The following is a 13,406-nucleotide window of genomic DNA, read 5'->3' on the forward strand; positions in this document are numbered from 1 at the left end:
AGGTGGACGTTCTCCAACCCAGTCCCTTCCCTCCCTTTCACCTTGTACTGCTAAAGGCAGCTTCCATTACATCCCACACTGGGCTGGTCTTCCTTGCTGGGTCAGTGAGCTTCTCTGAAACCAGGCCTGGACAGAGGCCGTGTTTTTTTTTTTTTAATTTTTAAATTTTTATTAACATTTTCCATGATTATAAAAAAAATATCCCATGGTAATTCCCTCCCTCCCCCCTGACACTTTCCCCTTTGAAATTCCATTCTCCATCATATCACCTCCCCATCTCAATCATTGTATTTACATATATACAATATCAACCTATTAAGTAACCTCCTCCCTTCCTTTCTTTTCCCTTTATGTCTCCTTTTTAACTTACTTCAGAGGCCGTGTTTTAAGAAACCAACAGATGACACTCTCCCTAGAACCTTCCGGCTTTTTCTCTGCTCATCTTAACCTGATTCCCTAGTGGTTTTTGGATCAGCTAGAGGCCTGTGGGAACTGGTCCATCTCACTATGACACACACACACACACACACACACACACACACACACACACACACACATTTCCCCCTGGAAGCTCTCACCTCGACATATTACATATACAAGAGATCAAGGGGAGGAGCTGTGGCTGCGAGGCCATCTTCCATAACTGTGTGTCACGGTGCTGATGTGGAGGGAGCCATTACCACTCACAAAGCAAGCACATCAGTGCTCTGAAAGGAAGAGCAGTTGGCCATGAACTGCTTCACGGGGACTTGGGGCAGGAAGTATGGAGTGTCAGGGAGACTTCTTTATTTATTCCCCCTGTGAACAGTACTCAATGTCTACCCCGTCAAAAAGATCACAAGGACCATGAGGGTTAATCAACTTGATCTGACCAGAAAACAAGTAAGAGGCATGCTTTTGGGGTGGGTCTGTGAAGGTGTTTTCCAGGAAGGATTAACTGAGGGAGGAAGACCCTCTCCCAGAGCTGGGGAGATGTCTCAACAATTAAAGATGCTTCTTTGCAAACCCTTCCGACCTGGGTTCAATTGGGCACTACCCATGTAGAGCCAGATGCACAAAGTGGCACATGTGTCTGGAGTTCATGTGCAGTGGCAAGAGGCCCTGGAGTGGTCATACACTTTTTCTCTCTCCCTCACAAATAAGTAGGCAAAAATATATTTTCTAAAAGAAAGGCCATCCTTGAAGTCCCAAACAAGCAAAAAATAGAAACACTTGAGCTGTGTAGAGGCAGAATTATGAAGGCAGGGGACATAACTCCATAGCAAGGTAATGGTGGTGATGAGGGAGTGTGAGAGCTCTGGTTTAACAGGATTGCAACTGGAAAAACCCTGTAAAAGTAGCTAAGGTTGTACTAACAGAGGCAGAAATTATTATTATTATTATTATTATTATTTATTATTGGTTTTCCGGTGGGGTCTCACTCTGGCCCAGGCTAACCTGGAATTCACTATGTAGTCTCAGGGTGGCCTTGAACTCATGGTGATCCTCCTTCCTCTGCCTCCCGAGTGCTGGGTTTAAAGGCGTGCGCCACCACGCCCGGCTTCAGAGGCAGAAATTATAATACAAGCGATGTGATAGATGTGCAGACTGAGAGACAAATCAGAAAGTTTCTTTCCCCAGGACAGAAACTAAACTGGAGGACAGGAAGCTGGCTTCATCTGGGAAGACAGAGGTTCCAAGGTGACACTCAAGGAGAGGTCAGGGTGGCAAGAATTGTTGGATGTTAGAAGAACGGTCACTCAAGAAGAGGCCACGATGAACAACTCCAGACTGGCCCCGATGGGCGAAGAAAGACATGGGAGGGGCGGGCAAGGTGGGCCACGCTGGCCCCTATGTCCAGGCATCTCCCATTTGTAACTGGCCTCAGATTCTGGCTAGAATCCCTGCTCTGCCCTTCGCCAATGTGTGGACTGGGTAAATGATGTTCCCTCTCTGACAGGTGAGTTGGTACTTCCAACATGCTTCAGGAGAAGCCCTCCAAAAGGACTCAAGAGACAACCCAGGGACAGTGACTAGCCAATGGCTAGCCTCTGCTTGGCACAGGGCAGTGAGTGTTCAGTGACTGAGAGCCGGCGTTGCTGGTAAACAGGTAAACGGGACTAGGATCGAGGTGTGGTGCTCTGCGGAGGAAGGGAATGGGAGGGGAGCTGGGGGGGTGGATTTCAGAACCCCCTGTGAAATCAGCCCCTTGAGAACAGTAGAGCAAGACCAGGTGGAGGCTTGAAGAGAGGGAAAGGCTGCCTTCCTGTCCTCTGCCCAGGACCAGATTCTCAGCAGCCAGCAGCTCTCTCTCAGCCACTCTTCTCTCCTGGTAAGGAGCAAACGAGGCGCCCGTCCTATAGGCATTTCTGCCACAGGATCAGCTTAACTTTGAAAGTTTCTCTAACATTCCACAATTACAATGACTGAAGAAGGAACGAGACCAGAAAATCCTAATAAGCAACTTTGAAACTGGGAATTTATTTTTGTGTGTGTACTGTGGGTGGTGGTGGTGGTGGTGGTAGTGTGTGTGTGTGTGTGTGTGTGTGTGTAGTGTATGCATGTTGTGGGGGTTTGATTCAGGTGTCCCCTATAAGCTTAAGTGTTTGGAATTTGAGGTCCCAAATTGCTGGTGGCCTAAAACCTCCTGGAGGCAGTGTATTATTTGGCGCACTCTCCTGCTGCTGTTGTCCATGTGGACAACAGCCATCCTCTGCTTGTGCCATTGTTTCTCCCTGTCATCATGGAGCTTCCCCTCAAGTCTGTAAGCCAAAATAAACCATTTTCTCCCATACGCTGTTCTTGGTTGGGTGCTTTCTGCCCGCAATGCAAACCTGACTGCGACACATGTATGTTCAGGTATGTGTATCCTGTGCATGCACATGGGGACTAGAGGGGCCTCTCTGTGTCCTTCCTTTATCAGTCATCCACATGTTTCCTTGAGATGGAGTCTCTGAATGCAGAGATGCATTTTTCTTTTTAAATATTTTATTTATTTATTTGACAGAGAAAGAGGGAGAGAGAGAGAAAGAATGGGCACACCAGGGCCTCCAGCCACTGCAAATAAACTCCAGACATACGTGCTCCCTTGTGCAGCTGGCTAATGTGGGTCCTAGGGAATCGAACCTGGGTCCTTTGGTTTTACAGGCAAACACCTTAACCACTAATCCACTCCTCCAGCCCCAGAGATGCATTTTTCAAAAGCCCAAGCCAGTCTCCTATCCCGCTCCCTCACAGTACAGCCAGATGTTTATGTGGGTCCTGGAGAATCAAATTCAGATGGTCTCAGAATCCCATGCTTGCAGCAAGCTCTCTTACCCACTGAGCCATCTCCTCAGCCCCAAACTGGAAGTTATGTAGGTTTTGTTCTCCACTACACCCATCCTATAATGACTTTCCCCCCTTGAGTCGTTGCTAAGGCCCCTGGCATAACCTTCTTGTGTCACTGAGATACCATCCTGTTCTGTTGACTCGGGCAAAGAAACTGAGGTCAAAGGAGAGCCAGTGTATTTATTAGTAGCTGGTGTGAGATTACAACTCTGAGTCCTTTCCTCCAAAGCCCAGCCTTTTCCAGAACCCCCCAGGCTGCCTTTTGCAGCAGACAAACCCCAGCATGGCCAAAGATGCAAATTTCCTAGCATCTAGAAACACTTGAGGTACAACAGTCAGTATGTTCCAGCCCACCAAAGCCTGTTACTCTCCCAAACTCATACAGGCCATTGCCAAAACACTTTATTACCTGCATGAGCTAAAAGGTAAGCACTTTTGCTGAAGACACACAGCCTTTGGCCACAGGACATCAAGTAACCATGCTGGAACTGAGAGGGAATCCAGTTCCCTCCAGCTACCCCCATAATGCTGGAAAGTGCTCTGAGGCTGCCAAAGCAGGGGATCCTGCCAGATGCAAAGTCAGCCAGCTGAGCAGGAAGTAACACGCCTATGCAACGGTGGCACACTGCTGACGCAGGTAACCAACCGCTCACAGGTTAGACATGAGACCCGCTTGGTGGGGGAGAACTCAATCTGGCTCTGGGAGCCAAGACAGATTCCCTGGGACATGAAACCAATAGGCTCCAGAAGAGAACGTCCACTGCTCTTTAATGAAGAAGAGCGGTCACACACATCCAAGGTCCCTCTAATGACTAGACAGGCTTATCCCCTTTAACGCTGCACTCACCTTTGTTTGGGAAATGCGTCCTCTCTTACAGGTGGTGGAGAACACAATGCATGCAGAACAGAAAGCCGACCGTCTACCAGGAGATGGGTCACCTCCACCTCACCTGCCCGGGCCCAGAAGTCACTACAGAGGAAGTGGTGACACAGATACCACTCTCACAGAGAGCGAGCCTGCAAACCAGTTCCAGGAAGGTGGCTCCAGGCATCGTGGGTCACTCAAACCTCATCAAGACAGAGATCCAGAGCCTGAGACACCGTGTCCTCTCCTACCCCTTGCAACCTGGCCCCCCACCAGAGACTGACTGAGGCCTTTTGATCCCCACAATGAACATCAATAGCACCACTGAAGAAGACCCTCAGCAGAGTTGGGGTGGGGGTAAGGAGGTTCAAGAGTACAGCCTTTTTTTTAAATAAAAAAAGAAATAATGAAAAAAAAAAAAACACCCACCTTGTTATGCCAGCCAGGAGTGGTGGTACACAGCTATAATTCTGCCACTAAGAAAGCGGAGGCAGGAGAATCTAGGGTTCCTGGCCATCCTGGGTCACATTGTGACCAGCTTGGCATTACACTGTGAGGGCTTTTCTTATACAAACAACACCAATCCTATTGTACATGTCATGACAAGCAAGTGACTGTAAAACCACATACCCAGACCTTCAGTTGTTTAACACCCACCCCCCCACCTGGGGGATGCTTACAAACATTGGGTAGGATTCCATGAAATGTCAATGGAACAGACCTCACAAATGTGGATACCAATGATTCAAAGCGTGGAAGGGTGTTTTCCTTCCTTACCACACTGTCCACACAGAGGGCACGTCATGCGTGTCAAATCAAAGCAGAAGTGTTCCACACACATACCCTTCAGTCACGCCTGCACACAAGGGTGTGCCAATGTCTAATTGCCATTGTTTCCAGCCTCCCGGTTGCTGTTTGCCACTGAGGATGAGGACAGCAAGCTCCAGGTGGCACACGTCAGCCAAGGCCTGGGACACTCAGCAATGCACTCATTATCTTTGCAGTACGGGTCAGTGACACCCAGGTTGGGGTAACTTATTCCAGATGGGGACGCAACACCAACACAGAACTTCAGCACAGAGACAGTGGTGAGGGAGTCCTCAGAGGCCACTGCTGTTCACCACAGCCAAGGGTCCCTTTGTCCTTAAAGAACTGGTGTATACTCATCTTTTTTAAATTAAAAAAAATTTTTTTTTGAGAGAGAGAGAACTGGAGCCCCAGGGCCTCAGCCATATCGATTCAACTGCAGACGCATGCGCCACCTAGTGGGCATAAGAGACCTTGTGCTTGCATCACCCTTGTGTGTCTGGCTCACAGGGGATCTGGAGAGTCGGATGTGGGTCCTTAGGCTTCCCAGGCAAGCGCCTTAGCTGCTAAGCCACCTCTCCAGTCCTGTACTCATCTTTTTATTTTTCAGTCCTAGCACTGTGAAGAAATACTTCATACTTGAGGCTGCCCTTTAGTTCAACTCGAGTATCTAACAAAATAAAATATCTCCGACATGGTTCAGGATTCCTCTGACAAGGTAGTTGGCCACCTGTGGGTGATTCAGGCCTCTGAAGCTCCTTGGCTTCCTACCTGCCATGGCAGAAAACCATACCAGAAAGAGTCAGTCTTAAAGACCCAGGGTCTCGGCAGTACCAAGTCCACCCAAGACTATTCTCTTTCTGTCTAGGTGAACCTACCTCGTTAATTATGATCCTGCTGGCCATACGTAGCCGGGTCCTTGGCCCAAACTTGTTGGTGATCATGATGCGTAGGCCGGCCTCAGGGAAGGTGAACTTGGGAGGGCTGGAGCTCAGGATCTCATCCACCATCACTACGGGGGTCTTGCCATAGGGTGGTTTCTCCTTCACTATGGAGCAATCCTGTGATTAGTGCTGGCCCCTCGGAGGAGAGCACCCTAGAGCTGGGGCTCACTTCCCCTCACCTGGACAACATCCCAAGGCTGTGCTGGGGGCCAGAAGCCACCCCAAGGTTAGAGGCCTGACTTCAGTTACCCTGTTAAAGTGGGTCAGGCTGGTTCTGAAATGCTTGCAACCTGGTCAGGCTCTGCTATAGGACATGGGCAGATCTACTAGATCTAGCCCCTCCATCAGCTGGCTTGTGGGTCTCTTGGGTTGGTTCTCTCTCTCCTCGGGCCCAGCCTTAGCCACCTATAAGGGGCTCTCAGCGCCTCTCCAGGCAGCCCACCTATGCTGCACACAAGTCCCTGAACCTGTCATCCATGACCGAAGTGGGGTCTTCCTCCCTGCCTCCAATGTTCAGGGACTCAGATGAAGCTTTGCAAGTTGACAAGGGTCTCCAGGAGCAGAAAATGCTGGGAAGCATGGGAAAGCGAGGCTCTGAGCCTGCTGTGGGGCCCCTTGCTCTTCCTTGCAATGCTCTATCCTCAGCGCTGTGGAGAGGTTCTGCTTTCAAGTTCATTTTCCAGAAAGCAAGCAGGAAAGTTAAGGACACAGCCCCAGGCTCTGGATGAGGAACCGAGACCAGAAAGGGGCGCCTGCTTGTCCCCCAGGCGTGCACCTAGCCCCAGTCCCTCAGATAAACTTCCCACACCCTCCCGAGGCAGGCTGCCCTCTCTGGCCCTGTCACTCCCTAAGGCCAAGCATAAAGCCCAGACCCGTGCCTCTTTCCGCCTTCACAAACACTCAATGTTAGTGTCCTGGGGGGACTTGACCAGGGGACTCCAGGTCCCCAGGAAGGTCTAGTAACCAAAGCACTCATGAACACAGCACCCAGAAGCAGGCAGCATTGTCCGTGAGGCGTAGGGTGCCCAGAAAGCAGGTTTAGAGGGCAAACTCATGTTAAGATTTAATGGCACAAAAAATGCACAAACTGCACAGCAATCCCCCGCCCCCCCCCCCACCCCATGCAACACAACACAGCACAACACAACACAACACACACACAAACGCCACACAGGCAGCAAGGCTCAGCAGACAGGAGGGGAACAGGTTAGAAAACAGCCAGAGGCCCGCACACCTGTCCAAGATGGACACTGGCCTCCAAGGAGGCGGGCGGGATGGGGCTCCTGACGGTGTGTTTATTGTTGAAAAGCGTGTGTTATGGGTTGGATGAGAGCAGCTTACTTACAATTTAGAAGAGTGGAAGGAGTTAGGGAGACAGAGGCCGACACAGATTGCCAGAGGTGATTAGCGGGCGGCGGAGTCTGGGACAGCGGTCTTGGCTGGTGGCGGAGATGCCAGGGGGTTAATATGACGGAGGGTGTTAGTAGCGGGCTCAACGTAGTAGGGGCCTTGATGCTCTGAGATGCCACCACAGAGCTAGGGTACATCAGTGGACCCCCTTGTAGGCTTCAGGCTTCATTCTAAAGACTAGTCCCATCACAGGTATGGTTTGGGGACCAACCAGGTCCCAAGGGGAGCCCATGGATCCTGCATGGCCATAACACCTGGCTTCTGGAACACCCATCAAGGGACAACACAGGTGGCATGCCCATGTCAAGAATGGTGGCCCAGAAGGTACCTTGACTGTAGGATATTTTCCCAGCAACTCAGCCCAAGGCCCGGTCATCCTTCTCCAAGCCTATGTTGCACCCTGCATCAGAGCCTGGAAAGTGTCTCAGGGAGCTCTGGGAGCTAGACCAGCTTGGTCCAATTCTCAGCAGGTGAGCCTGTTTCCTGGGCTTCAGCAAGGCCAGCTGAGAACCAGCCAAGAGACTAAGAATGTGGCGAGCCCAGCTACATGACATCTAGCAAACACTGAAGTACCAAAGGGCTTATTTATTTCCCTTCTCCTGCCAAGAGGTTGCTTTTTAACATCTGGTTTTATACTGGAAATAAGCTGATAGCAGCATACTTAAGGCTGGAGTGGGTTCCTGTTTATTCTTTTTTTGTTGTTTGTTTTTCGAGGTAGGGTCTCACTCTGGCTCAAGCTGACCTAGAATTCACTATGTAGTCTCAGGGTGGCCTCGAACTCTCGGCGCTCCTCCTACCTCTGCCTCCCGAGTGCTGGGATTAAAGGCCTGTGCCACCACGCCCGGTCCTGTTTATTCTTTATAGTGGTATGGATGGAACCCAGAGGTTTGGGCATGCCTACACTGAGCCACACCTCAAGCTGGAGGCACTCCTTGGAAGAAGATGCCAGTGGGCACTTCTAGCATTCCCTCTTGTGGGGTGACTGGTGAGCTACCTGCCAGGAGGCTGAGGATGGGCGAGAGAAAGTGATGTCCTCTCCAGCCCGAAGAGTCCATAGCAGCATCATGAGGAAGGCAAAGCCGGAAGCTGGGTCCCCTCAGCCCCCTGCGTTGTCACTGGGAATACTTCCTCCTGCTCCAGTCAATCCAGGGGACAGTAGCAACCCACACATGGCCTCAGGGAGCCTCTGATTGTGCAGCAAAACCCAGATATAAACCCAAAGTTTACACCTCTAGGCTGAGCCCTCTCCAAGTGCAGGAGCCCAGGCCTGCACCGTGCTGACCCTTCCTCTCCAGAACCTTCCTTCCTGTGGCCTTTAATGTGACTAAAACCATTCCAGTTAAGGGGTGTAGGAAACCCCATCCTCCCTCTATCCCAGTACCTGAGCCAGTTTTGTGTCCAAGCTTCCAATGTTCTCAAAGTTATTCTGGACTTAGAAATGTGTGTGTGTGGGGGGGGTTGGGTATTAAACCCCTGGGGAATTCCTACTGCCATAGATACGAAAGTGACGGACACAGTCACGACCGAGCCCCGGAAAAGGTGCCACATGTGTGAGCAGAGAACTTGGAGGCCCTGGGCTTCCTGGGAAGGTGAAGGGTGGAGCACCCCAATGTACATGAGGAGAGCCTCCTCTGCCAGCCTCAGGACAGGGGCATCTCCTACACAGCGCCTCATGAAGTGGGCATTCCTCTGGCTCTCCATTTGGGTATCTCTTCTTTGCCACCAAGGCCCACGGGACACAGAAGCACATGTATGTGCTGGTCAGGGGCCATCTTTTGTCCTTCCATACCATAGGGACTTGCAGTGGGGAACCTCAGAGTCACGTGACTATGGAGCTAGAATCCCAGACAGTGCCCAGCATTGGAGCCTTCCCCCTTGTGAGGATGTCCCGGAGTTAGCACCATGTGTGGCCATGCTTGGGGTTTCCTTGGCTCTGCCTCTCGTGGGTGGGCCAGCAGAGGTCAGATCATGACCCTGATTGCACCCATGCCCCCTTCCCACTCCAGTGGGCTTCCTCCTTCCACAAGAAGTGATGCTGTGCTTAATAGAGCATCTGTATTCCTTTTCCTCAGGAATACCTGAGATAGGACACAACACACTTGTGCAAAACACACCTGGCAAGAAGCCACTGCCCTGCTCCACCCGAGACAAAGACTGGAGAGGTTGAGGATTCTAGATTCCTGGCATGCCACAGGCATAGGCAAGCAGTCCCTCTGAGGCTACCTGGTCCCATCACTGACATCACAAGCAAGTGAAAGTCACCAGCAAGAGGATGTGACTTGCCCAGATCGATGAGAAATAAGAACAGAAGAGGCCTTGGGCAAGCAGAGCTCTGGTCTCTGGCTCAGAAGGCAATGTCTCAAGTAGTCTGAGGATGCCACAGAGCCCTGGCTTCCCTTATGCTAATGGAAACCCAGTTCAAGCTTTAGTGCTGGTCTGGTACTCAGAGGAAGAAGCTGTCCACGTTTGGGATGTCATCTGAAAACTACTGGATTCTTAAGAATCAAGGATATTTGTATCAAGTAGCCAGCCATGTCTAAACAATTCAGCAATGTGACACAGAGGACAGGAACTGGCTCTGGAGGCCCAGAATCGCTAGCTCTTGGGAAACAGGCTCAAGGAGTCTTTAAGGCCCTGAGACCCCGGCCCCGGGGCTGGGAAGGTTCCCGAGGCATGCCTGTCTGGGCTGGCTCCAGGCTGCCGGAGCAGCCGTAAGCCTACTTTTCCTGGTCTTGCTGTTCCTTTGGGCAACAGTTTCCAGTTCTAGAGACAGAGATGTCCCCAAGGTATATTTCTCAAGGGCCCGGCCTAGCACTTGAGCCACCATAGGCAGGCCTGGTCTTTGCCACTCCAAACCTTGCTGTTGGGAGCCCTCATGTTGGGCAGATGCATTACATTGCGTTTCCAAAGAACCAAACAGGTTTCTGGAAGCACGGGAAAATTATTATGATGTGATTCTCTTTTTTTTCCTTTCCTGGTGGATCCCCGCTTCTTCCCCCACCTAAGCCAATACTGATCTGAGCAACACCATGGAGGGTTGTCCCTCCTCTTTCGGAGTGCATATGACCAAGGTTCAGAGAGTGACAATGAAGAGGAGTGGTGTGGGGTGTGTGTGTGTGTGTGTGTGTGTGTTGGAAAAGGAGAGTGGGTTTTATGACAAGGGTCCACCGCTCCTGTCTGCTCAGCCTTACCTTGCCCCAACAATGGCACGGAAGGGTCGTCATAGCTACCATCATAGGGGTCATTACCATCTTCCAGCTCGCTGTTGACAGGGTTGCCATTTGCAATGCTCTTTTGTTTGGTTGTGAAAAAGCCTTGTATCTTCATATTGTACCTACAACGTACCACAGATCAGAGCAGTGGGAGTGAGTCCCGCGGACCAGGTGGGGAGGGCACTGGCAGTAACGCTGGGCACAGGGTGGTGGGGGCAGCCAGCAAGGTGCTCCAGTGAGCCGAAGGGTTTCTTGATCGGATACCTGGGACCACGTGCAGGCCAAGGTTAACTTCTCTTATTGAGCTGTGAGAGGCTTTCTGGGGGTACTGGAGGCCTTTCAAGAAACATTACTTACTGTTTATTACCAGCTTGTCCTAATAAAAGTCGTTTGGCCCAAGCCTATAAGCTCAAAGGAGGCATTGCCACCACATTTGTTCCCTACCTTGGAAGCAGCTATTGGTCAAGTAGGCCTGGGACAATGTGGCACTTACGAGGCCCAGGGCAGGGGTTAAGCTGTCTGGCCCTTTGACAATGCAATCGAGCCAAAACCGAGTGGTTCTTCTGGTGCAGGCAAGCTGTGCAGAGCAGGAAGGGACACAGGTCCTTTCTGGTGACTCGTTTTGGGAGCAGCAGCATCTGCCACTCATCAGCCACCCATCATTACCTGTGGACTGAGGCCCTGTGTCCACTTCTGTGGGGTGTCCACCACCAGAGCACGGGAGACTGCTCTACTAAAAGGGCTGGAAGATTGGACAGATGACATTCCCTACTCTGGTCAGAGGCAGGAGTGGGAGGTGGAGGGAGTGTCCCAGGAGGCCACTTACTTCATGATCAGAATATAGAACACGTACAGGATGATGAGCACCAAGCCTTCCCACCTTGAAGAGACAAAAGGGAGTATGTCAGAGCTCAGGAGTGCCTGCGGGCTGGACTGCAAGGTTCAGTTGATGTTCTAGTTTCACCTCGCAGAGAACTGGGCTTACAGCTTTCTAGGGGGGTTGCGGAGGATCAATGCAGATGGCCTAAGGCATTCTCAGGCCTCGGGCTTGGGTGACAAGTGCTCTTACATGTTGAGTCATCTCTCCAGCCCAGGAGGCATCTTTTTTTTGGGGGGGGGGGAATTTTCGAGGTAGGGTCTCACTCTAGCCCAGGCTGACCTGGAATTCACTCTGTAGTCTCAGGGTGGCCTTGAACTCACGGCAATGCTCCTACTTCTGCCTCCCAAGTTCTGGGATTAAAGATGTGTGCCACCATGCCCAGCGAGACATCTTAACCACAAAGGCCTACAGGACTCTGAGGAGCCCTCATCCTCAGCTAGCTACACCAGCTACCACATCTCAGGGCCTCATCTTGGCCCCAAGAGAACCTGTGATCACTCAAGACTGATGATCAAGGGCCAGAGAGGCTGTGGGTGTGGGCAGAATGGGACTTAAGTCCCAGGACAGGGCAAGGCGCAGGGGGCCAATACTGGACCCAGACTGGGCCATGTCTTTTTGGAACATCCTGTCACTGCTGCAGTCTGTAGGGGATTTTATGCTTCTGACTAACAGTCTGGGAAGCCTTTTGTTTGCTCTGCCGACAGACACACACTGAAGCCTCTACAGGCCAGGCACGGGTTCATCATTACGGGAGCCCTGTCTTTGCTAACAAGTCATGCTGACATGGCTTGCTGGTCAGCCACCCAGCACCACTCCAACTCCATCCACGTCTGAGGAAAATGAGACTAAGGAAGGTATTATTGAGGGTGTCACACAATAGGTTAGCGGTCAGGATAGGATCTGAACTAGGGGGTCTCTGAGTACCTGGCACAAAGATACTCTTATCAAGCAACTGATGTCCCTAGCCAAGTCATCCAAGTGTATCTCCACAGGGAATCAGCTATGGACACTGATTCTGGATCTCGCCAATGACCCAGGAATAGAGGTGCCTTGATGCACCGGAAGAATTAACATGCTCCTCAGAAGTTGGTGCTTTGGGCATCTTGGTGAAGAAGCCAGCTTCTACTTCACTGTCATAAAGAGGAGTCCTTATACTGTTTTCCAATTTTTTTTTTTTTTTTTTTTTGTCTTTCAAGGTAGGGTCTCACTCTAGCCCAGACTGACCTGGAATTTACTATGTAGTCTCAGGGTGGCCTTGAACTCACGGTGATCCTCCTACTCTGCCTCCCGAGTGCTGGGATTAAAGGCATACGCCACCACGCCTGGTTTCCATTTTTTTTTTTTTTTGGTACTTTTAGCAATATCCTTTACTCACCTGAAGCTGATTCTTGTGTAAGGTGTGAGGAAGGGAATCTAAGATTGCATTTTGGAGAGATTGCCTGTCTCTGCAGCATTTAAGATCCCCATCTCTCACTCACTGCCTTTTCAGGGCACCTCTGTCATGCCCACCGTCCCAGAAATAGACCTGTGATAACTGGACTCTTTATCACCATTTCTTTTTTTTTTTTTGTGGAAAATAGGAGTGTTCTCATTATTTTCATTTTATTTAGTTTTCATATATGTAAGTAAGTTATTATGTATGTATGTATGTGTATACAGATACCTGTCAAGAGAAACAATTCCTGTCACTTTGACAAGACAAAGGACAGATTGCTTAGAATGATGTTCTTGTTACTTTCACAAGCTAACAAGGCTATGTTTGTAAAAGAAAAATTTTTTTCTAAAAAAGATTCAACAAATCCAACAAACATAAATACTGGAAATGAACCCAAAAAAGCAGTGAAAAATAAACTTTAAAACTCACCACACAATTTCTTCATCATATATGAACTAGAAGGGAAAAGAAACAAAAGGGCACACTTATTCCAGATGAAGAATGGACAGACCCCCTCAGCACCCCGAGCTAATGCACACTGGCC

The 13,406-nt window shown here is 50.4% G+C and overlaps 1 protein-coding gene across 2 annotated transcripts in view; it reads right to left on the bottom strand.

Moving 5' to 3' along the window:
- Nucleotides 1-13,406, bottom strand: part of Slc24a4 (solute carrier family 24 member 4) — a 186,798-nt gene that overhangs the window by 41,376 nt on the left and 132,016 nt on the right. The window contains exons 8-11 of one of the 2 annotated variants that reach the window (XM_004649328.2): nucleotides 13,292-13,317; nucleotides 11,374-11,427; nucleotides 10,584-10,669; nucleotides 5,860-6,029 (exon numbers count right to left, since the gene is read on the bottom strand). In XM_004649328.2, coding sequence (XP_004649385.1) covers nucleotides 5,860-6,029; nucleotides 10,584-10,669; nucleotides 11,374-11,427; nucleotides 13,292-13,317 — 336 coding nt within the window. Of the gene's footprint in view, nucleotides 1-5,859; nucleotides 6,030-10,526; nucleotides 10,670-11,373; nucleotides 11,428-13,291; nucleotides 13,318-13,406 lie in introns of both variants that reach the window. The other variant, XM_004649327.2, reaches the window with a different exon arrangement.

The sequence above is a fragment of the Jaculus jaculus genome, chromosome 7 (assembly GCF_020740685.1).
Source record: "Jaculus jaculus isolate mJacJac1 chromosome 7, mJacJac1.mat.Y.cur, whole genome shotgun sequence".
NCBI lineage: Eukaryota > Metazoa > Chordata > Mammalia > Rodentia > Dipodidae > Jaculus > Jaculus jaculus.